Source organism: Plecotus auritus, assembly GCF_963455305.1.
Source record: "Plecotus auritus genome assembly, chromosome: 4".
NCBI classification, from domain to species: Eukaryota; Metazoa; Chordata; class Mammalia; order Chiroptera; family Vespertilionidae; genus Plecotus; species Plecotus auritus.
The window spans coordinates 94,854,500-94,881,431 of NC_137775.1; the positions used below are offsets into that span (position 1 = coordinate 94,854,500).

A 26,932-nucleotide genomic window follows, 5' to 3' on the forward strand; every position below is an offset into this window, starting at 1 on the left:
AGAAAATAGGCAGTACTCAGAGGTATAACTGAATATGGGGAGCAGGGAGGCTCCAGCTCTCAAGACATATAAGGAAAGACTTAAAGGACATGAGAAAGGAAACCACTTAAATATCTAGGGGAAGAGCATTGCAGGCAGAGTAAACAGTAAATGAGGTGCTGAGCGAACATCATATCCAGTGTGTACAAGGCTCAATAAATGAAGCTGGAGCAGAGTCACAGGGAGATGAGGTCAAATGGGATAGGGCCTTTGATTCACGATAAGAATTTGGGCATGTGTATTCTACAAGTCTCATAGAGGATTTTGAGCAGAGGATTGTGTCATGATATGGCTCATGTTTTAACTGATTTCTGATTTGAGAATAGATTAGGAGGGGCAAAGGAAACGGAAGCAATGAGGAGACATTTGTAATGGTCAAGAAGAGAGAAAGTAGTTTGCACAGGTATTGGCAATGGAATGGATAAATCTTGGATATAGTTTGAAGATAGAGCCAACATGATTCCCTGAGAGATTGAATGGTGTTGGTATTTTTTGAGACAGAGAGCACTGTCGGAAGGGCAGGTTTAGGGAGTAACAGGAATTTGGCTTTGGAGAGGACACGGTAAGTTTGAGATCCAACCAGACATTCCTAACTGGATAAATGAGCCTGAAATTCAGGGAATCTTCAGTTTATAGATGATATCTAAATATGCTGCCACTCTCCTCACCATATAGGAACTGCTGAGAGATCTGTGGGCCTGGGAACCCAACCAAATGGGAGAGAAAAGGGGAAAAGCCTTCCTTGGCCTGAGGATGACACCTGTATAGATTAGCAATTTGGGTATACACGGCCTAAGTGGGCCAGAGACTTTCAAGTCTTAACTGTGCTTTGATCCTTGAGTAAGCTCTTAAGGACCTGGCAGAAGAAAGCTCAAAACCTGTCTGGATGAGGGCACATCCATCCTAGGCTTCAGATCATTTTCAAAGGCGATGACCTAGCTAGCAGCCAAAGACACATACAGAAAACAAGACAGTTTGAACCTGAACACAAACTATTAAAACCACAGAGAGCAGAAACAGAACCACATAGACTCCATATGCTGGAATTAACAAACACAGAAATTAAAACTGTGCTAAACATGTTTAAAGAAATAGACAACAAATTTGAGAATATATGCAAGGAGTAGGAAATTATTAAAAATGACAGCATTTTTTGAAAGAAAAGAAAATCAAATAACTAAAGTTAAAACTCAAAAATAATTTGACAGTAGATTGGAAAAAGTTGAGAAGAAAATTAGGGAAGTGGAAAACAGAGAGGGGAATTATCTAGAACATAAGTATTACAAGGCTGGGGTGTATAGAAGAGAATTAGAGAAACATGGAGGGCATAGAAGAAAGACTAATAAACATCTGGAGTTTGAGAAAAGAGGTAAGAAAGTGAGGCAGAAGCAATATTTGAAGTGATAAAGACTAGAAATTTTCTAGAACTGATGAAAGACACAAAACCACAGATCCACAAGTCCCAGTGAACCCCAAGTAAATAAATGCCAGTAAATCTACACCAAGGAACATCATTTAGAAAAGAAAAAAATATAGTAAAGTAAGACAAAGAGAAGCCTTAAAAGCAGCAAGTGAGAGAAGGCAGATTGACAACAGAGGTGCAGTGCTGAAGTGGTAGTTGATTTCTCAGCAGCAACAGGAAAACAGAGGATAAAAATGATACATTCAGCATGATGAAAAAATAACTGCCCACCTCGATCTCTACATCCAGCAGCAATGTCTTTCAAATAAAGGAGATGAAATAAAGACATTTACAAACAAAAACTAAGAATCCGTCATTAAAAGACCTTCTCTGAAGGAAGTTCTAAAAGCAAAAGGAACATAATACCAGAAGGAAGGCGCAAGATGCAAGAATAAGTAAAGAGCAAAAAAAGTGTTAAGTATGTGGTTAATGAAAATGAAGAGTGAATATATAACAGTACAAATAATGTTTCATGGAAATTTTTTTAAAAGAGAGATATAGACCCAAAATACAAGCCAACAATAAAATGGTAAGTCAGGAGAAAAATAAAGGAAATTGAAATGTTCCAAAGTCATTGGGCATTCAAAATGGAAGCTAAAGGGTTAGTTATCTTTATTTTTTTATTATCTTTGTATGCAGATATATTGTCTAGGGTAACCAATAGAACACAGAAATTAAGTACAGCCTATCCTATATAATAAAAGCCTAATATGCTAAGTGTCCAGTCATCTGGTCATCTGTTCAACCAATCAAAGTGTAATATGCTAATGATATGTTAAGGCAGCTCAACTGCTCGCTATGACATGCACTGACCACCAGGGGGCAGATGCTCCAACTGGTAGGTTAGCTTGCTGCTGAGGTCCAGTCAATCAGGACTGAGCAAAACAGGCCAGATATGCCCTGGAGCCCTCCCATGGTCCCTCCCTGGCTGGCCAGCTCCTGCATCCCTCCTCAGCCCTGATCGTGCACAGATGGGGTTCCTTGGCCTGGCCTGAGCCCTCTTGCAATCCGGGACCCCTCAGGGAATGTCAGAGAGCCAGTTTTGGGCCAACAGCAGAACAACCGGTCACTATGATGTGCACTGACCACCAGGGGGCAAATGCTCAATGCAGGAGCTGCCCCCTAGTGTCAGTGCACTCCCACAGGGGGAGCACCACTCAGCCAGGAGCCAGATTCATGGCTGGCAAGCACAGTGGTGGTGTTGGGAGCCTCTCCCACCTCCACGGTAGCACTAAGGATGTCCGACGGCAGCTTAGGCCCGTTCCCTGAGGGGAACGGGACTAAGCCATGAGTCAGACATCCCCCTGAGAGCTCCCAGACTGTGACACAATGCAGGCCAGGCTGAGGGACCCCCCCTTCGAGTGCATAAATTTTGTGCACCAGGCCTCTAGTAGGTAATAAACAAAAGGGAAAAATCAATTTCCTCAGAGAAATAGGAAGAAAACTGCAACATATCTATGCTTAGCTGAGAGTGAAGAAATGGAAGGGTTAGAGGTCTGGGCAAAAGCAAAAAGTATGAAATAGTCATCTCCCTGAGCAGGAGCCTAAAAGAAAATATAGCACAGGAATAGACAGGACAAAGATATAAAACACAAGACATGCAGTATGATTGTTGGGCAGCATTTAGAGCTCAGATGAAAAAGGGGACATATGTCATGCTTTCAACAATAAAGATTTCTTTAAAAAGAACTCAGCCATGATCATGATTTTCTTTTATTAACTACAGGCCCAGTGCACAAATTCGTGCACAGGTGAGGTCCGGCCAGCCCAGATCCCTTAAGGGTGGATCAGGGCTGGGCCTGTTGAAAGGAGGAGACTGTGGGAGGTTGGCGGGCCAGCCCGCCCCAATCAGGTGGTTTGCTGACCACAGTGGGAGTCAAAGTGACCAGTCGTTCTGGTCGTTATGGCATTCCAGTCACTGGCTTTTTATATATATAGATATTTTAAAATATTTTTTTTATTTATTTCAGAGAAACATCAATGATGAGAGAGAATCATTGATCAGCGGCTTCCTGCACACCCCCCACTGGGGATCGAGATGGCAACCTGGGCATGTGCCCTAACCAGGAATCAAACCACGACCTCCTGGTTCATAGGTCGACGCTCAACCACTGGAATCAGGAGAGGGACAGGCTACAGAGTGGACGTGGTGATCAGAGAATAAAATGCTTGCAATTGAGATAATGAGGGAGTTGCACTGATGACAAAGTGTAGAGCATGGCTGCAGGAAGGCGTCATTCAGACAGGGTGGAAGGCATGCTCTGTGGGGAGGCCAGGTCAAGGAACTAAGAGGCCAAGATCATGTGTGTCAGTACTGGCATCACCAAGAATTATGAGAGCAGGCTGCATAATTTGCAGGGCCTGGGGCAAAATGAAAATGCAAGGCTCCTTATTCAGAAGTTAAGAATTTTGAGATGGTGACAACAGAGCATTAAACCATGTGCAAGACCCTTGGAAGTGCGAGTCCCTGTGGACGGCACAGCTGGCACACCCTTGTGGCTGTGCCCTCGTGACAGGGATAGTACTGCAGTGCGTGACAGAGCTCGGGAACTGAGCCCTGCAGGGAGAGAGGGGTGATAGCCTGACAGGCTTTCAGCGGGGAGGGCAATGAGAAGCAAGGAGGACATCCCCTCACCTCCAGGCCTGGGTTCAGCTTGAGAAGTCTGCAGGGAAATCGGCGCCTGGGTTCTCAGAGAAGTCACATTTACAGTAAATTTTGTGATGAACCGTGGCTTCCAGGGGCCCACAGGAAGGCGTGGGGAGGTAGGAGATGATGTCGGAGAGGGCAGGGCTGTCTGGACATTATTCTCAAGGTGAGCACAGACCTGGGGCACAGACCTGAGCACAGACACCACAGTGGTGTCGTCTGGGGTGAACTGGGATAGAGGGCGGGATGGAATGGGTCCAGGCCGCTCCAGGGGGAGGCTGCTGATAAGGCAGTGCATGGAGGTAGGAGAGAAGTGTTGGGATCCCACGAGGAACATGCAGAATTCTAGGAGCATCAATGAGTTTCTCTAACAGGGAATGGCTCTGGGATTGGCAGGTTATCACGACTAGGACAGTGGTGTGGGGCACATTAAAAAAAAAAAAAAGTGTTTTTTAAGTCAAGAATTCCTTTGGATAGTGTGCAGAGTAAGGCTAAACCCTGAGGAAAGGAAGAGAGGAGCCAGGACATGAAATCAAGTAGCCAGAGAAACAGGAGGGCGTGTTGCTGAAAACTGCAGGGCGATTTTAAGAAGGGAGAATGTCAACTCTAACGAGATATCAAAAGAGACTAAGAATTATTACTAGGCTTAATAAGATGAAGGCGGTGGACATTTTTACATATAACTAAAAATACTGATTCAATACCACCCATAGGCGATATTTTTTTTTTTAATGCTCACCCGAGCATATGTTTTTATTGATTTTAGAGAGGAAGAGAGAGAGAGAGAAACATCAACCATTGCCTCCTTTATGTGCCCTGACAGGATCAAACACGTAACCTTTCTGGTGTATGGAATGATGCTCCAACCAACTGAGCCACTGGTCAGCACCTGTAGGAGCTATTTTAGTCATACCTGGTCTCCCCATTCGTTAATGACGGGCATATTAATATCGTCAATAAATACAGTCATTTTTCTGCCTCCTGGTGGCCCATATGTGCTTCCCATTCGCTTATCCACATAGCTTTCAATTGTTCTCTAGAAAAGTGGAAATGGTTTGTCTCATGCATTAGATCTCAAGCTACATTTCTAAAAATAATGAGCATATTTTCCAGAGTAGAATACTATTTAATATGCATAAATATAATTATTAAAACATATATTGTGAATTTTAAAAAATAAGTTGTTAGAATGTTAATTATTAATTTATGTTAAAAGAGATATACTCAAAAGTCCAGCTTCAGCCTCAATATTAGGTTATTAATCCAAATTTTAGGCTATTAATCAATATTAGATTATTAATCCAAATATGCTATTTGGATTTGGCTTTAATCTCAGCCTTAGGGAGGTTAAATAGCTGAATGCCAACAAGCAACACTCCTTCTTTATATATATATACACATATATATGTATATCTGTATATATATATACACATATATATGTATATACATATATATATATATGTATATATATATATATATATTAAGGTTTTAGATGCATATACATTATATCTTAGCCACAACTTAAAATATGTATTTAATGTTTATTAATTCAGCAAATGAGGAGTTGTACCTGAAACATTATTGGTTCCGTGGCAGATGAAAAGTTTAGACTTTTGGATAACTGTACTTCAGGATCATATTTTTTCAAATAGGCCTTAATCATTACAGTTTTTGCAGTTCCCTGCTCTCCTGTGAGCAAAACAGCCTGCAATCACAGGATAATCATGTTGAAAGGTGTTATAACATGTTTAGTTTTAAATATCTTATGGCTCACGTGGCCATGCTTTCATTCTATAAATTACTACAACTCATATTTTAGAATTACATCTACACAAAAATATATCTAGTTGAGTTAAAGATTTGAATGTAAAATGTACACTGTGAAAGTGCTGGAAGAAAATATGGGTGGATATTCTTGGGACCACGGGGTATGGGAGGACTTTCCTCAGCGAGTGGGGGGCACAGTGCGGAGGAGATTGAGTTGAGTGTATCCTGGGACCTGGGTTTCATTTCCCAAACATGTTTCTCTCACTGCCCCCAGCCCGTTGTGCTGGAATTTACTTTTTCCATCTGTGGTGTGTGGGAAAGGATGTGCTTCTTACATGGTTTGCAATCATCTAAGAAACTATCAAACTTACTTTATTTTGTTTTGCAATGGTGTCTATCAAAAAATTTGTCCTAATATTGTCAACATTTGGAACCAAAATTGATGAATACTCTGGAATACTGTCAGTTGGATAAAAATATGGCTGAAGTTTCTTATTCCAGTGCTCCCAATCACCTATACAGTAAGTAAAAATTCATCTTCATAAAACTGCATTCTTCGAAAGTAATCAGAATACAAAAATGCAAGTGATATAAATAATCAACAGAATCATAAAAACATATAAAACATTTTCCTAAAACATGTTAACGTATCTGCTTACCTAATCTAACTTCTTCTCTAATATCTAAGCTAATGTTTGCTTATCTAATATATGTGACATTTGGTGAATTTGTTTTGCTTTCTTACAAAGGTTTTCAATTGCTAAATCATTCATCCAGAGGGATCGGGCCTGAAATGCAATACAAGTCAGCTGGAGGTGAAACCAATGAGGTGTGTCGTATCTAGTAGGAAAGCCACATCCACTGAAAGGATGGGAAAGACCACAGAAAGGCTGACTGTAGAATTGGTACCACTTCTTCCTAAACGATCTGGTAGAATTCACCAATGAGGCCATCTGAGCCTGGAGTTTTCTTTGCGAAAAGGTCTTACTCACTAATCACAATTTTTAAGTAGATATAGGAATATTTAGAGCAGGGGTCCTCAAACTTTTTAAACAGGGGGCCAGTTCACTGTCCCTCAGACCATTGGAGGGCCAGACTATAGTTTAAAAAAAACACTATGAACAAATTCCTATGCGCACTGCGGGCCCGGAACGAGTCAGCTGCTAAGCAGGACAGGCAGCGGCACCCGGTGGGCCGGATAAATGTCCTCGGCGGGCCACATGTGGCCCGTGGGCCCTAGTTTGAGGACGCCTGATTTAGAGTATCTATTTTCTTCTTGGTGATGCTGGGCAGTTTTTTATCTTTCAAAGAATTTGTCCATTTCATCTACACTGTCAAATGCATTTTCATAATGTTGCTTCTAATATTCATTTCTTATTTTTGTTAATGTCTGTAGGATCTGTAGTGATGAGTTCCCTCTTCCATTCTGGACAACGGTGAGTTATGTCTTTTCTTTCTCCCCCTGATATCTCGAGTGAGAGATTTATCAATGTTATTGATCTTTTCAAAGAACATCTTTGGTTGGGCTCTGGATTCTAAGAGAATTCATATCTAGATTCAAGGATGCATTTAATTTTAGTTTGCATTTTGAATTAGACTTTCTTTTTATCATCCCAAATCTAATCACATGCTGTAAAATTATTGGTCATTCTGGATAAAGATGGCCAGCTGAAAAAAAATCATGTACCTCAGACCCTTTAAAATACTAACTTTCACTTAATCTCCATTTTCAAATGATTCTCCTACCCTCAAATGTGCCTGGTGTCCCCTAAGTCCAGGCAACACTGTGTTTTACACTTTCCAGCCAATAATTCTTCAGTCCTTGACCAGCGTGGGGTCGGTGCAGCTATCTAGCAGTGTGGCTTTGGAAAAAGGACCTGGAGCCGTGTTTCTGAAGCAGACTTACTAGCAGCCTTCCTGTTCTTACCTCCCCCTTTGCCTCAGTGTCCAATGCCTGAGCCCTTTGAAGGTTCTGTGACATACACCACATTGCTTCGTAGCTCTTCCCACTGCTGGTATAGGGCTTACCTTTGCCCAGGTGCTCAGTCAACTGCCACTTACCTTTCTGCTTTCTTGCTTTCAATATGAAGTTATTGCAGTCTACTCTCCTGTTCTTTTGAGTTTGTGCATTAAAAAAATACCTTTGCTGTTTCAGGGTTTTAGAAAGAATCAGAGGCAAATACAGTTTTGAGGAAGCATGACTTTTCTTCTCTGAGACTTAGAAGAACTGGGAGTTAGGGTCTGGATCCGTGGTCGGCAAACTGTGGCTCGCAAGCCACATGCGGCTCTTTGGCCCCTTGAGTGTGTCTCTTCCACAAAATACCACGACCTGGGTGAGTCTATTTTGAAGAAGTGGCGTTAGAATAAGTTTAAGTTTAAAAAATTTGGCTCTCAAAAGAAATTTCAATCGTTGTACTGTTGATATTTGGCTCTGTTGACTAATGAGTTTGCCGACCACCGCTCTGGATAAAGGCACCAAGCTCAAGGGCATTTCTTTTACAGAGAGGTGAGCTGGATCCTGCCACACACAGGCGGCGGGTCTGCTACATGTAAGGTGGACCCATCTGTTGGGTTCACGCTCTACTTATTCTGACATTTCCAACAGGGAAGTTGTGGGATTGATCTGTTCCGGCATCGTGAAGAGCCTGTGTTCCCTACACTGCTGCCTTTCCTTGCCAAGCATTAGAAAGTAGGTGATCTAAGAGGCATTGCTAACTTATTTATGCCAGATGTCCCTTAGGCCACTCCAAAAGAAGTCAATCGTCTCTATACCAGTTCCCAGCGTGGCCAACATGCAAAATTATACTATTCTTTGCATCTATTACCTTTTAAATGTATTAGCAATGAAGTTACTCATAACTGGTTTAATATTCCCCCATAGAAGCATGAAAGTTTATATTTTTCCCATTTTTAAAAATGTCATTTCATTTCAGGTCAAAGTCACTATGCTCACCATAATCGGTAACATAAAACTCATACATGGTGTAATTTGTGCCTTTAGGTATTTCTGGTAAGGATATCTTGCTCTCGTGGTTTCTCATAAAGGCTTCAAGCTTATCTCTGCTGTCCAATTCCAGAAGAGCTCCTAAGCTCCACATGAGGCCAAACACAAATAATTTATGAAGATGCTCCACACACGAAATTCCGCCTTCTTCCTTGGAGGGAATTAAGCCTTCCAGAAGAGTGAGAGACTGAAAATATTTAAAATACAATAAAATAAATTTTTATATTTAAAACCTTAAATAAAAAACTTTAGATGATACTAAATTTAGAAGAAGGGGAAGAGAAGGGGACACAAATGTGTGTCCACATAGTGCTGGGTTACTGCCCAACAGCCACCAGCATGTAGAAGGAAAGTGGTCCTGCTTTAGACAGGCCACGTGGTCTAGCAGGAAGGATGCTAACCCGGGGACCGGCATTGTGGTTTCTACTCCCAGCTCAGGGCTCTGACTTGAGGTCTCGCTTCCTAACCTGAAATGCGAAAAGCCTACACTAGCTGTTTTCTAGTTTCTGATTCTACAGTTTGGTTACTCCAAGTTTCTAGACCAAAGATTTTCTTTCTTTTCACATTTTGCAGGGCTCCGCAACCTGTGGCCCCAGCAGTCGGCCACCTGTCAGGCAAATAAAGTCTCACTAAAACCCAGTCACATTCATGTATGTACAGTGTCTGGCTGCTTCTGCAAAGCAACGGCAGAGCTGAGTGGTTGAGACGGAGCATTGTGCATAGAGATTTAATCCTAACATATGTACTAGCTGCTCCTTTAAAAATGTGTGCCGACCCCCCTTCGGCTTCAGAAAGAAATAGATCTACAGTAAAACATCCTCAGTCTTGCAAAACAAAAAATTTCCACTTCAGTTATGCATTTTAAAGTAATTACTAAATATTTATTTTGGCCTTATGTATTCTTTCTAACCTACCTACCCTCGCTGACGGACGCTCCTTACACTAAGAATCACACACTGGAATGGGTAAGGGAGGATCACCTATGGACTAGATTTAACAGGGGTGGGCAAACTTTTTGACTCGAGGGCCACAATGGGTTCTTAAACTGGACCGGAGGGCCGGAACAAAAGCATGGATGGAGTGTTTGTATGAACTAATATAAATTCAAAGTAAAGGAGCGGAGGGGAGAGCAAGAGAACCCTCCGCTTTCGGCTCCGCAGGCCGGATAGAACAGCCGAATGGGCCGGATCCGGCCCGCGGGCCGTAGTTTGCCCACGGCTGGACTAGAATCAGGGGATCCCTTAAAAGTCTATGCTTAATTCTTTTTTTTTCTTTTTTTCCAAAGACTAATAAGGAAAACTGAGCACGGGGGAAAATAGATATTAAAAACTGCCTGGAGAATTGTCTCCAAGTCCCCCTATCTGTTATCTACTAAACCTGCTCAGCCAAGATGGCCTCTGGGTTTTCCTGATTGCCAGCAGCTCCTGCCTGTGTTCTCCTGTAGAGCTGCGAGCTTTATTTATTTGTCCACTCTCATTATTGGACACACTTTCTGGGAAGGTCACCAAGCTTGACGATGGGAAAGAGAGTTCACTCCTCTCCCACGACTACCACCCCCTGGGAAGTGAAAGTAACAGAGAGATGGCAGTGAGGGCATTCCTGAGGCTTCAACAGGAACCCAACTTTGCAGAGCCCTCACAGCCATAAAAACATGTCCATGGACTCATACCGTTCCTATTTCAGATGCCTCTGCACTACAACCGAGTAGGAAAAAGAACCTCAAATCTAATATACAAAACAAAAACAAACAAAAAAACAACAACAACAACGTACTTGCACAATGTAGTTGCACTCTAAGAGCTGCATTTTGGGGTTGAGGCTTAGTTTCATGTATGTATACACATCTTCAAATATCTTATCGTACAGACTTTGGAACACAGCGGCCTCCTGCGCAGTGCGCTTCTTCAGCCAGGCCTGCAGCACAGAAACGGGCTGTTGGTTAAGAAAGCGGAGCATGGGAGACACAGCGGCGCCCAAGCCTCCGTGGTCCCCACCTGCAGTATGGGCTTCCAGTTGAGGGCGGAGCTGCTGATGTAGACCATGCCCATCCTGGACACCGTGGCGGGCGAGGCGTTCTCAATGTTGTGGACTTCGAACAAAAGCTTGCAGTTGGGGGACATGGGGATGCGATCTCCGTTGGCCAGCGTGAGCGTCTTGTTGTCATCCAACACGGAATTCAGGTTCTCGATCCAAATGGCATCCACGGGGCCATCTAAAATCAGGAAAATGTTCTCACCTGCGAAGAATTGCAACAGAAAATTAAGCAAATAACTGTTCCTATAAACTGGTGGGGGGAATCGATCACAAAGGGGCTTTGCTTTGTGTGTACCTTTCTTAGCTTTTAGTGTTTTTCTCCACAGCGTAGAAAAAATCCCATCTGTCCAGTCGTTGGTGGCCGTGTCCAGTCTGCCAAACATCTGCGGCGCAGTGATGGCCTTGGGGTTCATGCGCATCTCCCGGTGAGGCCGGCCACACTCCGTCAGCGCCTTCATCAGGATGGTGATCACCGTGGTCTTGCCCGAGCCGCTGGGCCCCAGGGTCATCAGGCCGTGACGCACCAGCGACGTCTCGTACAACTAAGCAATAGACATGGAACAGTCAACTGGGAAATGCAGCCGACAGGTGTCTCGCTGGCCGCATAGAAATAGTGCTGGCATCGAGGACGCTTTAATAATCACACAGTAAAGTGAGAAAATGGTTTTTAAAAATGTTTTGTTTTTTTTGTTTTGTTTTGTTTTTGTCTTACTAGAGGTGGAAAGTAAATTAGCACCACGTTATAAAATATGTGATGAAGCAATGACAACGTGGAATTTGAATTACGTTTTGGAAATAATTAATTCGGGCTCTAGATGTTGCTTCTCAAACCTCGTGATTTTATTCCTTGTGATTTTGTTTTGCTGAAACCTATGGAGCAGTTTTTTCACTTTCTTGGCGTGCAGCGTGATGGTATCGCCCCCTGGTGGTGGAAAGCAGCAACACCACCCATCCTGGGAGGATCCAGGTGGCACAGCTATATGCCCGGATTCCCTGAAGCACAGCTTGAGATGAGGGTTCGTGTGCCAGTGATTTACTCGGGGAGTGCTCTGAGGAGAAACTGAGGGGGGAGCGAGGGAGGGGGGAGCGAGGGAGGGGGAAGCAGGACAGGAACGGGAGAAGCCGAGCACCACAGGGTGACAAAACCCCAGGCCTGGCACTGCAGCTTGCTGCGCCTGCAACAAAGCCCCTCCAGTTCTCCAGAAGGGGGAGGTGAATGTGGGTGAATGTGCTAGAATTACACAAAAATGGTGACATACTAAAAAGTGAACAGTGTCTGTGACAACATCCTGTCCATTATTTTGTTAATAAAAATAAGTCAGAGGTCTCAGAGCTGATCAGAGGTAGAATTCGCATTCTCCTAAAATTTAAATAGAAATGTATTACTACTTAACCCATAGGTTCAAAGCAACCGAGGCAGTGGCCATAACATCCCATATAAGAGTAATGTTATTGACATAAAAAACGAAAACAGTGCTCAGTACACTGTATCCATATCAGACATAAAATGATGTTTTCCCAGAAATTAAAAAGGGTTTTAAATGGTTTCCCATATATGGATCATATAAACTTTTAAACGTTAAGTATTTCCTTGCAAGATCTGGATCTGTTTCATACACTTGTACTTCTTATAATCTGGCAGAAACACTAAGTTAAAATAAGAGTTTTAATTTTGAAATGTGGTTTCTAACACTCTCCACTATTTCAGCTCCTTCATATTTCAAAAGCCCTGGAAAATACCCGCCAAAGCATGAAGCTCAGAGAGGTTTAATCCTGCCTCTGCAACAGCTTCGTGACGCTGCTGATAAAGTGGTTGTCACAGCGGGTGCAATGTGATGCACAGAAAGACGCCAAGAGGTGCAGACGAAGACTCGAGTATCAGTGTGAGTGTGAACACGTCCACACACAAAGCAGGCGCAGATTAACCCGACAGACTTCTCAGGCTCCATGCCCCAGGGAGGCACCCAGCCACTGGCGATACTGCCAGATTGGACCTGGACCACTCCATCTCCCTGAGTGTGTATAACTTAATACACCCTCCTAACTGCTCCTGCGATTCTGGTCACAGCCCAACCTTCTCACCAGGTGTAAGCACCTCAGTAAACCACTACTTTATGCTGTGATGATGGTCAACCCATCCCATCCCGCTAGGACCAACACGTCCCCCTGAGGCCTCTTCCTGCATTGATGTGTTTTAATTGAGTTTCAACATGTACATCAAGTAAGACTAATATCATGAGTTCTACTCTTAAAACGCTGACCTTTAACAACACACGCTTCTCATTATACTGGTAATGGATTAAAATTCCTTTACCTGCACAAGTTTGAGATTCCAGGGTGGGTGATTTATCAGACCTTCTGCCTGAACCTGGCGGGCCACGGCATCTTGCAGTTCCACGTAACTGTTACTGTCCAGCTGCAGTCCTGGGAACAGGTCGTTGATTAAGCTGAGGAACAGGGGTTCGTCTTCATCGACCTACGATGGCAGAGAATAACTTACTCCTTCAGTCAACAAATGGGCACTGACCAGCCAGGACGCACACAGCACCATCACGTCATGCCTAGAGGTTAGTCCTCTCCTCACCAGACTTGTAACCTCTAGGACTCGCTCCCGAACACGCCACTGCAGCCATGCTACCTGCAGCATCGCAGCCAAGTTCCTGGCATTCAACGTCCTCTACAGTCTCCTGCTCCAAGGTGACTTCACCTCAGTACTTTGTCAGATGAATGCTCTGCTTCTCACAGCCAGGTATGCACATCAACTTCAAACATGCAGTTAACAGTCCCTACCCCATGAAAATAGAATAGTACTATCTCTTTACTATAAGGATATATCCATGCATGACTGGCTCATCCAACATCAGCTGGAAAACCATCATCAGAGTTCTGACTTCTAAGCAGCAGGTTTGAGTAAACTGCGTCGAATCCTTCTTAGCTACGCCTTTAATGCCTGGATCACCCCACTCATAGCTGCTGACCACTTCTGATCCCACCTTACTTTCTGGGGTGCCCCTGATGCTTTCTGGGATGCTTGTCTAGGAGTCTCAAGGATACCATTATCCCAGGGAAGGAGCAGAGGATTCGGCATCAGAAAGTCTTGTCGATTTTTGTCCCAGCTTCTCAGCTGACTGGGATTGCAGATGGGTTCTCCAGACTCTGAGTCCTGTGCCCTCATGGGCCATCCACGTCCCACAGAGTAGCTGTGAGCCGCAACCCGGACAATAACCCCTGAAAAGGCTGTGATAGCAAGGAACTACACTGTGTTAGTTTTCGTAACTGCAGGGTGAACTTCCCGAGAACCAGTTCTTCCTCAAACTTGTTCTCCCAGGGCATGGGCACTATATGCAGCAGAGAGAGTCCTTTGAATAAATACCACATGAACCTGTCCATCAGCTGGTTCAGAACAACCTGGTCCTGTGGCAAGAATGAAAGCAGTGTAACAACGGTTGTCATCTCCACAGCAAGTTTCCTATGCATTTCGGGAAACAGAAATAGTGTTGATGTTTGGGGAGAGACATAGCTGAGATAAGCTAAACATAGACAGACAGCGCAAAAGGTCTTGTGGTTCCCTATGAACCCAGGTTTCCATGTTTGGAACATGCTTCATTATGAATAACGGTCTAGTACTGGACTGAAACATGGGGGCTGAAGCCCACGCATGAGGCCTGTTCTAGGGCACACAACTGACAAGGGGGTGCACCTCCAGCCCACGCTGGTCAGACAGGCCATGGGGCTTTTGCCTTCTGGAAGCACAATGGTAGGTTCACACTCCCCCTGTTGCTACAATTATTCATGTTCGCAGCCTAACATAAGCCACCCCTCGCCACCCCACACACACACTTGTCAGCCAAGTAGAAAGAAACCAGGTCAAATTCTTGAAAGAGGAGTGAAGTCAGAGAAGAAAGATACCAGTTTCGAAAGGTTCATATCTCTTAGTCCTCTCATGACTGTGCTTAATTCACTGTCTTCCGGTCTGGCTCTTTTCTGAGATCCAAGGGTCCTCAATACAGATAGGATATTTCTCAACCCGAAGTCATAGTGAACCTAAGATGGGAGGAAGGGGAAAAGATTATCTAATTGAAAAGCTCTCAATGTAGACCCACTATATACATATTAGTAGGTATTCTGATGCATATGTACTATAGTTTTGGAGTGGCTGAGCTGCAAAGTTTCAGTAGCTGAATTCTTCCACCTGTCCTTTGACTGAAAAACAATCCTTGCATCAGAAAGATCAAGCTGTATGATAGTGTCCACACTTCTAAAGATTGTTGGAGAATAAGACAGCCTGATTACAGTCTGAGAGTCAAAAATACTTAAAATGCATAACCAACATGTTATGTCCTATGTGATTCCATTTATATAATGGAATTTCTGAAAGAAAATTATAGAGGTGGAGAAAAGATCAGTGGCTGCAAGGGGATAGGGATTTGGGAGAGAGGAGGCTGTGGCTATGAAGGGACCTGGTAGTGATAGAACAGTTCTGTATGTTGATTGTGGTGGTGGTTATACAAATCTACATATGTGTTGTAATTGCATAGGAACACACACACACACACACACACACACACACACACACACACACATTGAGTGCATGATCAACTGGTGAAACCTTAATAAACTCTGGATTTTACATATGGCCATTTTCCAGGTCTGTTATTGTACTATGGTTATAAGATGCCAACTTTGAAGGAAGTAGGGTAATGAATATATGGGACCTCCTAGTACATTTCTTGGCAATTTTTGTTGAATTTATAATTATTCAAAAATAAACAGGTATTAAAAATACATAACCAACTGGTCAAAGTAATTAAATTTATTTTAGAAAAGTCAAAGAGATTTTCAAAATGATTAGCACTTTATCAAGGCAAAATTACAAAGTAAAAAATCAAGTTCGAGAAACCAAGATGGCGGCATAGGTAAACACCTAAACTGCTGCCTCGCACAACAATTTCAAAACTACAACTAAAAGACAAAACAGACATCATCCAGAACCACAGGACGGCTGGCTGAGTGGAAATTCTACAACTAGAAGGAAAGAGAAAAGCACACAAAGACTCAGAGGAGCTGCAAAAGGCTGAGGTACGGAGACGCGCACGCGCAGAGAGGAAGGGCGGCTGAGTGCCTGGCTGGCTTTCTCAAGCAGAAGGGAGACGGAAGCTCCCGAATGCACTGAACCCCAGTTCTGGGCAAGACCCTGGGGACCCAGACTCATATGGGGGGAATCTGGACTGTCAGGAAAAGAGAAAAGCACACGGAGACTCAGGGGAGCTGCGAAAGGCAGAGGTCTGGAGGTGCAAGCGCAAGCGGAGAGGACTGACTGCTGAGTGCGCCGCTGGCTTTCTCAAGTGGGAGGGAGACGGAAGCTCCCGACTGCACTGAACCCCAGTTCCGGGCGAGAATCTGTGAACCCAGACCCATTTGGGGAGGAACTGGACTGTCTGGCAGCAGGTGAAACTCAAGGGCGGCTTTCTCTCAGAGGTGCTTGCAGCAATTACCAAGGGACACTGAGACCCAGGGGCCTCATAGGGCAGGGCTGATGGGAAGCCAAGGCTGTCTGCTCTGCCCTGAGATGCTGCCCCATCCAAGCTGAGCACAGAGGCTTTTGCAATTTTGCAAGTCTTGGCTTATAAGGGTGTCTCCAGCACAGAAGTTCTCCCAGCATAGACACAGCTGATCCTCACAGCCAATTGGCCTGGAGGTCAATTCCTCCCAGTGATACCAACAACAATCAAGACTTAACTACAACAAGGCTGTGCACACAGTCCACAAAGGGGTGCACCAAGAGTGTCCACCTCAGGTAACTGGGGAGGCTGAGCCACTGGGCCCTATAGGACACCTAGCACACAAAGCTACTCTACCAACTCAGGGAAGCAGCCAAAATGTGGAGACAAAGAAACAGGTCACAAATGAAAGAAATGGAGGAAAGCAAATGACTGGATATAGAGTTCAAAACCACGGTTATAAGGTTTTTCAAGAATTTCCTAGAAACGGCCAATAAATTTAGTGAGACCCTCGAGGATATGAAAAAGGACCAACTAGAAATTAAACGTACACTGACTGAAATAAAAAATATTATACAGAGACCTAACAGCAGACTAGAGGACCACAAGAATCAAGTCAAAGATTTGAAATACAAAGAAGCAAAAAACACTCAACTAAAAAAACAAAAAGAAAAAAGAATCCAAAAATTTGAAGATAGTGTAAGGAGCTTCTAGGACAACTTCAAGCGTACCAACATCAGAATTATGGAGGTGCCGGAAGAAGAGAGAGAGCAAGATATTGAAAACCTATTTGAAGAAATAATGACTGAAAACTTCCCCTACCTGGTGAAAGAAATAGACTTACAAGTCCAGGAAGCACAGAGAACCCAAAACAAAAGGAATCCAAAGAGGACCACACCAAGACACATCATAATTAAAATGCCAAGGGCAGAAGACAAAGAGAGAATATTAAAAGCAGCAAGAGAAAAACAGTTAATTACCTACAAGGGAGCACCCATATGATTGTCAGTTGATTTCTCAACAGAAACTATGCAGGACAGAAGGGAGTGGCAAGAAATATTCAAAGTGATGAATAGCAAGAACCTACAACCAAGATTACTCTACCCAGCAAAGCTATCATTCAGAATTGAAGGTCAGGTAAAGAAAGAGCTTCACAAATAAGAAAAAGCTAAAGGAGTTCATCACCACCAAACCAGTATTATATGAAATGCTGAAAGGTATTCTTTAAGAAGAGGAAGAAGAAGAAAAAGGTAAAGATAAAAATTATGAACAACAAATACATATGTATCAACAAGTGAATCTAAAAATCAAGTGAATTAAAAATCTGATGAACAGAATAAACTGGTGAATATAATAGAATCAGGGGCATAGAAAGGGAGTGGACTGACAATTCTCAGGGAGAAAGGGGTGTGGGGGTTGTGAGAAGAGACTGGACAAAAATCGTACACCTATGGATGAGGACAGTTGCGTGGAGGTAAGGGCAGAGGGTGGGGTGGGAACCAGGTGGAGGGGAGCTATGGGGGGAAAAAGAGGAACAATTTTAATAATCTGAACCATAAAGATTTATTTTAAAAATTTTTTTTAAAAATCAAGTTCTATAATTAGGGGAAAAATAAATGGACAAAGTTACCTGCTTAGTAAGTTGTTCCTCACACAGTTTGTAAAGAACATAAAACTTTTGAGCCAAGATAACATTTTCAAGGAAACCACAGCTTGCAAGTTTAACTCGCATAATGATCTGGAAAATTAATACAGTGAGATTTTCAACAATGTGCATGAAAAACAAGTGAAAATGTAAATTATGTTATGTTTGTAAATTCCAAGGCATACCTGTCTATCAGGAACCATCATAGCAACAGTTCTAAACTGAATTTTTAAGTTCTCGGGTAGTTCCTGGCGCCCAGCATATCCAGGGTTCTAAAAGTTAAAATTATTTAATTTTTATTGGTGATATAAATTTTATTTCATGAATACAAATACATTTCAGATCCCTAATTCAGATCCTAAGGTGGCATTGGGAAAAATATTAGATTCATAAAACCTCCCTCTTTTCTCAAAAATGTATATTGGACCATCGATATCTATCAATGTCACATCACTCCCTTTGACATAGTTCCAGTTTCATTATACTAACACAGACACACATATTACCTTGTGAGCAAAAATTAAGCATCTGTTTATTGGTTAAGAAAATAGAAAAGAAAACTGAATAAATACCTAGATAATTATGATTGAAATGTTATTGAAATAAGAAGAAAATGCAGGATTTCATACTGATGAGTTTACTTAGATAATTTTTATTTGCTCTCTTTAATTATCCTTTTCAGTCGGAATTACAGAGTTCTTTGGCAGACAAAGTACCATTAAAGAAACCCATGGTGGCGAAGGGAAATAAGACAGGCGTGAAGGGGAAAATACTCAAGAGGACAATGTGAGGTGGGAGGAAGCTAAGGCCTCATGAGTAGCTATAGGTTGAGGATGGGTCAGACCCAAAGGTCCCAAGGGTAAGGTTAGGGGTCCAAAGTGTAATAATTTAAGATTTCATCTCATGAGAAATAATTGCATAGGCTACAACTTTCATCACCTAAAGACATAGATGATTTGAAATGAAAGGGATGTGGTGGTGTAATCTTGTCCAGCTCTACCTCCAATGCAGACACACCAGCTAGAATGTCCCTGATATATGTTTGGACATCTGTAGCTCACTGCACTGTCCACATAGTAGCCAATAGACACGTATGACTATTTACATTTTGATTAATTAAAATTAAGTAAAAATAAAATTATTTTGGGAAAGTACACTAAGAAACCCTCATTCTCTGACTATCAGATACTGTCAATGAGCCAAATACCTTGCTGAGGCAGGATACAGAGATTGCTGGTTGCCTACCAATACTTCTCCTTTCTCCTTCCTCAGTCAGCCCAGTTGCCAGCTAGGAGCATCACTACCCAGATAAAAAACTATGTTTCCCAGCCTGCCTTGCAGCTGGTGTGAGATTAAATTCTACACCATGAGATCCAAAGGGACACACTGTATGAAATAACCTTGTTGCTTGAAGGGAGTTAATTCAATCAATTGACTGCAACAAAACAGAGATGCTTCGGTAGCGTCTTAAGTCACAAGGTGACCTAGAAGTTGGAAACCAGAATGGAGTAGAAACACAGAAGAAATCTTAAGAGATTAAGTCCTTACGTGTTGTCACTATTTTCGTGTCTCAGCTATTCACAGCCTAACCTAGCATCTAATTGATATTTTCAATATTATTCTTAATCCAGGGAGAATGTTAAACTTTTAAATTATTCTATGCCACAATTATCACACTGAGCGAATTTCTTCATCCCATTGTCTTAGTTATAACTGATCACTTCAGGATTATTATTAACTGCTCTCCTGGATATCTTCTTACCGTGAAACTTATCAGAAACTTTCCTCGTTTAGCTTCCTATGACTTATCCACTAGGACACTTCAAACTCAGAGTACTTTGCATTATCTTGCAACTTAGAGATAACGGGATAAAAAACTTATATATGAACACATTAAGTAAAACTGGTTCAACATTAACTTCACTTCTCCAGTTCATAAAAAAATCTATTCGTGCCTTTGGTTTTCTATCTGTACAATATTGTATCTCAAAGCTCCGCCCTCAAACACATGGTTAATGAACGTCCACAATTCTTTGGTATCGGAATTATTTTGGAAATTTTAAGTCATTCCCAGGATCTTTTATTAAGTTTCAGAGAAAACCAAGCATAGAGTATAAGTAGTGAGAATAATGTCAGACAATAACATCTTTCTCTAGCTGGCTCTGTGACCTGAGCTAGTTTTTAAATCTCTGCCTCAGGTACCTCCGTTATAAAATATGCACCATACAAAATGCAATACATGACTACACTGCCATGTAAATTGCTTGAACTAATGGCTGTGCCTTGTGTCACTTCTGGACAGAAACTCTGAGAGCCAGAGCATAATTCTTTATGTTCTGCTTTTCCTTTGCTACGGCCACCAGCAAAGACTGAGACAGTTCCGGAGTAGGGACTTATAAAGCAGGCCTGCCCTCTCCACCCAGTCCCAGCAACAGAGAGAAACAAATCTTTGATGTTTTCAGCCACTAAGATTTGGCGATTGTTACTATAGCTGGCCTGTCTGATACAATACATAAAGCATTTAGCCCATTGCCTTACACATAATAAGTGCTCAATAAACAGTAGCTATTATTATCATTAACCTATTACTATTTTATCTTCTGTCTTATCTATTTTCACTACTCAAAAAAATCCTATGATAGGAAAGAATAGCTCCTGACCCGTGGATAGTCGGTCATTTACCCATGAGTAGATGCTTTGTTTTACTTAAGTCCATAGCAGTTAAACCAACCAAATTGCATTTAAAACCCAAGTTCTCACCATTGTTAAGAAGATTCCAAATTCTGGATTTAAATCAACACAATCACCATCAGAAAAAATGAACTGTTTTTTTCTCTCTTTTCTTGCCGTCAAAACAATATAAATTTGTTGGGCTGCCACTGATAAGACGGGCAATTCAATTCTGTTAAACTCATCAAAACAGCCCCAGGAACCTGACTGTGCAAGACCTGGTATGAAAAACAGTTGATTTGAAAAGTTTTACTTCTTAATAGCAATCATCTCTCCAAAGTGCTCGCAAACAATTAAATGTTAAAATACAAGTGATATCAAGTTTCATATCTGCTGTTTAGAAAGACATATTGAATTCCAGTCATATACAGAAGTTTCATTGTTTGTACATCAGCACCAAGACAATGAAAATAGTTCACTGCCAAAATGAAAGAGCAGACGCACCATTGCATCGGGGGATGCTGAGGGTGATAAAATTGGATTCAATCTGTAAGTGTCACCTCCGGTGGGGATGGGGGTGGAAGGAGTCGCAATGTTTGGGGAAACTGACCAAATAAGGAATGCCAGAGTCAGATCGCGCCGTTCCTTTCTTTTTAAAATGAGAGAACTAGCAGGAGGCTGGGTAGGACCGAGAATGGCCAAAGGGATTTCTATTTATTGCTTACAAAATCCAGCACAAAGAAAGACCTGGATGGATATTGGGAACATTGTTCCTGTCTGATCTCTAAGGATGAAAACCTTGATTATCTTTACCTGTATGAAATGCTCTTCTTTCTTTTATTACTACCCCCTCTCCCTCTAGTTTTTCTTCGCTCTCCTTTGGGAATTTTCATTACACAGATATTGGAACTTGGATAGCTACTGTTAGGGGCAAAAAAATAGAATATTGGGTACTAGCTATGGTTATGGGAAATATTAGTCATGCTCTGTGAACTGTGATTGCCTTGTTCTGGTTAAAGAAAGGACATTCTAAACTGGCTGGGAGGTGTACCCCCCTGCCCCCCCCCCTCCGGCTCTCCCGTCCTGCAGGACCTGGGAATCAACCTTGGACCTGGGAGTCAACCTTGGAATTCATCCATTCCTCATTCAAGAACTGCCTATTATCATGGAAAGATTAACAACCTTGTTGCCCAAACAATGGAGTCCCACCTCAGCCTGCACAGCCTGCTTCCCCAGGCCTGCAATCCCTATTTCCCCATGTAATCCTTGTCCTACCCTGTACAAGCAGCTGGTCTATGGGGGGATATAGAGCAGATTTTTGTGGATGACCTGCTGCTCTCCCATACTGCCCACATTATTGGAATAAACGCTCATATATGATTCAGCCCCGTCTCTGCTGAATTGGCCCAAGTAGTGACAGGCAGCCTGGAACCATCGGTTGTCTGGTTTCACTACTCCTATGACCCTTAAGTTTTTTTTTTTGTTTGTTTGTTTGTTTCTGTTTGTTTGTTTTTTGTTCATGCCCATGCTTATTTTTTTTTATTAAGGTATTATATGTGTACATATCTTACCATTGCCCCCCCGACCCCACTCCCATACATGCCCTCACCCCCCAATGTTTTGCATCCGTTGGTTACTCTTATATGCATGCATATAAGTCCTTCAGTTGATCTCTCATTTCCCCCACCTCTCCCTAACCTTCCCGCTGTAATTTGACAGTCTGTTTGATGCTTTACTGCCTCTGTATCTATCTTTTTGTTCATCAGTTTATAATGTTTTTCATTATCCCCAAATGAGTGAGATCATGTGGTATTTTTCTTTCATTGACTGGCTTATTTCACTTAGCATAATGTTCTCTAATTCCATCCAGGTGCCTACAAATGGTAGTAATTCCTTCTTTTTTATGGCAGCATAGTATTCCATTGTGTAGATGTACCATAGTTTTCTGATCCAGTCATCTGCTGATGGGCACCTAGGCTGTTTCCAAATCTTAGCTATTGTAAATTGTGCTGCTATGAACATAGGGGTGCATATATGCTTTCTGATTGGTGTTTCTAGTTTCTTAGGATATATTCCTAGGAGTGGGATTACTGGGTCAAATGGGAGTTCCATTTTCAGTTTTGTGAGGAAACTCCATACTGTTCTCCACAGTTGGCTGCACCAGTCTGCATTCCCACCAGCAGTGCACGAGGGTTCCTTTTTCTCCACATCCTCCCCAACACTTGTTGTTTAGTTGATTTATTGATGATAGCCATTCTGACAGGTGTGAGATAGTATCGCATTGTTGTTTTGATTTGCATCTCTCGGATAATTAGTGACTTTGAGCATGTTTTCATGTGTCTCTTGGCCTTCCTTCTGTCTTCTTTCAAAAAGATTCTATTTAGGTCCGTTGCCCATTTTTTTTTACTGGATCATTTATCTTCCTTTTATTAAGTTGTATAAGCTGCCTGTAGATGTTGGAGATTAAACCTTTATCAGTGATAACATTTGCAAATATGTTCTCCCATACAGTGGGAGTGGGATTTCTTATTGTTTTGTTGATGGTTTCTTTTGCTGTGAAAAAGCTTTTTATTTTGATATAGTCCCATTTGTTTATTTTCTCTTTGGCTTCCATTGCCCTAGGGGCAGTATCAGTGAAAAAGTTCTTTTGGGATATGTCTGAGATTTTGCTGCCTATGGATTCCTCTAGTATTTTTAGTGTTTCCCGTCTTATATTTAAGTCCTGTATCTATTTTGAGTTTATTTTTGTGTATGGTGTAAGTTGGTGATCTAGTTTCATTTTTTTGCATGTATCTGTCCAATTTTCCCAACACCATTTATTGAAGAGACTGTCTTGACTCCATTGTATGTTCATGCCTCCTTTGTCAAATATTAATTGTGCATAGTGGTTTGGGTCGATATCTGGATTCTCTATTCTATTCCATTGATCTATATGTCTGTTCTTGTGCCAGTACCAGGCTGTTTTGAGGACAGTGGCTTTGTAATACAGCTTGAAATCTGCCATTGAGATCTCTCCTACTTTATCTTTCTCAGGATTGCTGTGGCTATTCAGGGTCTTTTTTTTTTTTATTCCAGATGATTTTTGGAGAGTTCTTTCTAGGTCTGTGAAATATGCCATTGGTATTTTAATGGGGAGTGCATTGAATCTATAGATTGCTTTGGGTAGTATGAACATTTTAATGATGTTGATTCTACCAATCCACGAACATGGTATGTTCTTCCATCTGTTTACATCTCACTCTATCTCTTTTTTCAGTGTCCTGTAGTTTTCCGCGTATAGGTCTTTTACCTCCTTGGTTAGGTTTATTCCTAAGTATCTTAATTTTTTTTTTTTTTTGGTGCGATGGAAAATGGGATTGCTTTTTTAGTCTCTCTTTCTGTTAGTTCACTGTTGGTGTATAGAAATGCCATAGATTTCTTGGCGTTAATTTTGTATCCTGCTACATTGCCGAATTCATTTATTAAGTCTGTTAGTTTTTTTTGATGGCGTCTTTCAGGTTTTTTATGTACAATATCATGTCATCTGCAAATAAGGACAGCTTTACTTCTTCTTTTCCAATTTGGATGCCTTTTATTTCTTCTTCTTGTCTAATTGCAATGACTAATACTTCCAGTACTATGTCAAACAGGAGTGGTGAGAGTGGGCATCCCTGTCTTGTTCCTGTTCTTAGGGGAAATGGTTTTAGTTTTTGCCCATTGAGTATGATGTTAGCTGTGGGTTTATCATATATAGCTTTGATTATGTTGAGGTATGATCCTTCTATTCCCACCTTGTTGAGAGTTTTTATCAAGAAATGGTGTTGGGCCCTACCTGGTTTGGCTCAGTGGATAGAGCGTCGGCCTGTGGACTCAAGGGTCCCGGGTTCGATTCCGGTCAAGGGCATGTACCTTGGTTGCGGGTACATCCCCGGTAGGGAGTGTGCAGGAGGCAGCTGATCGATGTTTCTCTCTCATCGATGTTTCTAGCTCTCTATCCCTCTCCCTTCCTCTCTGTAAAAAAATCAATAAAATATATATTTAAAAAAAAAAAAAGACATGGTGTTGGATTTTGTCAAATGTTTTTTCTGCATCAATTGATATGACTATGTGATTTTTATCTCTCAATTTGTTTATGTGATGTATCACATTTATTGATTTGCGGATATTGTACCATCCTTGCATTCCTGGGATAAACCTACTTGGTCATGGTGTATGATCTTTCTGATGTACTGCTGAATCCGATTTGCTAGAATTTTGTTGAGGATTTTGGCATCTACATTCATGAGGGATATTGGCCTGTAATTCTCCTTCATTGTGTTATCTTTATCTGGTTTTGGTATTAGGGTGATGCTGGCTTCATAGAAGGAGCTTGGAAGTGTTCCTTCCTCTTGAATTTTTTGGAATAGTCTGAGGAGGATAGGTTTTAGTTCTTCCTTGAATGTTTGGTAAAACTCTCCTGTGAAGCCATCTGGCCCCGGGCTTTTGTTTGCCGGAAGCTCTTTGATGACTGCTTCAATTTCTTCCATAGTTACTGGCATATTGAGCTGTTTATATTCTTCCTGATTTAGTTTTGGAAGGTTATATTTTTCTAGGAATATGTCCATTTCCTCCAGGTTGTCCAGTTTGTTGGAATAGAGTTGTTCGTAGTATTTTTTAACAATCCTTTGTATTTCGGCAGGATCTGTTGTTATTTCACCTCTTTCATTTCTGATTTTGTTTATTTGGGTCCTCTCTCTTTGCTTCTTGGTGAGCCTGGCTAGAGGTTCATCAATCTTGTTTGTCCTTTCAAAGAAGCAGCTCTTGGTTTTGTTGATCTTTTGTATTGTTTCTTTGGTCTCAATGTTGTTTATCTCCGCTCTGATCTTTATTATTTCCTTCCTTCTGCTTACACTGGGCTTTTCTTGTTGCTCTTTTTCTAACTCTTTGAGTTGTTGGGTTAGGTAATTTATTACCATTGTTTCTTGTTTTTTGCAGTAGGCTTGTAGAGCTATGAACTTCCCTCTCAAGACTGCTTTCGCTGTGTTCTATAGATTTTGGATTGTAGTGTTTTCGTTGTCATTTGTTGCCATGATGTTTTTTATTTCTTCTTTGATGTCTCTGGTAACCCAGTCATGGTTTAATAGCATGCTGTTTAGTCTCCATGTGTTTGATTTCTTTGGGTTGTTTTTATTGTAGTTGATTTCCAGTTTTATGCCACTGTGGTCTGAGAAGATGCTTGATGTGATTTCTATCTTCTTGAATTTGAAGAGACTTTGCCTATGTCCCAACATATGGTCTATCTTTGAAAATGACCCATGTGCACTTGAGAAGAATGTATATTCTGTGGCTTTGGGGTGAAATGTCCTGAAGATGTCAATTAATTCCATCTGGTCTAGTGAGTCATTTAGGATTGATGTTTTTTTGCTGATTTTTTGTTTAGAGGATTTGTCCAGTGGTGATAGTGGGGTATTAAAGTCTCCTACTATGATTGTATTGCTGTCAATCTCTCCCTTGATATCCTCCAGGAGTTTTTTTTATGTATTTGGGTGCTCCTGTATTGGGTGCATATATGTTTACCAGAGTTATTTCTTCTTGTTGGATTGCTCCCTTTAGTATTATGAAGTGGCCTTCCTTATCTCTTGTTATGTCCTTCACTTTGAGATCTAATTTGTCAGATATAAGTATTGCTAGCCCAGCTTTTTTTTCAGTTCCATTTGCCTGGAAAACCTTTTTCCATCCCTTCACCCTCAGTCTGTGTGCGTCTTTTTTTCTGAGGTGGGTTTCTTGTAGACAGCAGATATATGGGTCTTGTTTTCTTATCCCAATCGGTTATGTCTTTTGATTGGGGCATTTAATCCATTTACATTTGAAGTTATTATTGATAGGTACTTATTTGTCGCCATTCCTATTCTTTACCCCTGTGTTCCTTCTTCGCTTCCTATTTCTTTTTTTTTTTTTTTTTACAGCAGACCCTTTAGTATTTCTTGCATTGCTGGTTTGGTGGTAATAAATTCCCTTAGTCCTTTTTTGTCTGTGAAGCTCCTGATTTCACCTTCAATTTTGATTGATAGCCTTGCTGGATACAGTATTCTTGGATTCAGACCCTTCCTTTGCATGACTTTGTATATTTCATTCCACTCCCTTCTGGCCTGATGAGTTTCTGTTGAGAAATCAGTTGCTAGTCTGATGGGGGTTCCTTTGTATG

At 41.7% G+C, this 26,932-nt stretch overlaps 1 protein-coding gene across 1 annotated transcript in view; it reads right to left on the reverse strand.

The window, feature by feature from the left end:
* The window catches only part of DNAH8 (dynein axonemal heavy chain 8), a gene marked incomplete at its 3' end in the record, with an annotated part of 280,160 nt that overhangs the window by 122,433 nt on the left and 130,795 nt on the right, over positions 1-26,932 (reverse strand). The window contains exons 41-52 of the mRNA XM_080664997.1: positions 20,860-21,047; positions 18,285-18,371; positions 18,085-18,192; positions 14,863-14,997; positions 13,268-13,429; positions 11,249-11,495; positions 10,914-11,155; positions 10,693-10,833; positions 8,869-9,106; positions 6,287-6,429; positions 5,719-5,853; positions 5,062-5,184 (exon numbers count right to left, since the gene is read on the reverse strand). Of these exons, the coding sequence (XP_080521123.1) occupies positions 5,062-5,184; positions 5,719-5,853; positions 6,287-6,429; positions 8,869-9,106; positions 10,693-10,833; positions 10,914-11,155; positions 11,249-11,495; positions 13,268-13,429; positions 14,863-14,997; positions 18,085-18,192; positions 18,285-18,371; positions 20,860-21,047 (1,949 nt within the window). The remainder of the gene's footprint in view (positions 1-5,061; positions 5,185-5,718; positions 5,854-6,286; positions 6,430-8,868; positions 9,107-10,692; positions 10,834-10,913; positions 11,156-11,248; positions 11,496-13,267; positions 13,430-14,862; positions 14,998-18,084; positions 18,193-18,284; positions 18,372-20,859; positions 21,048-26,932) is intronic.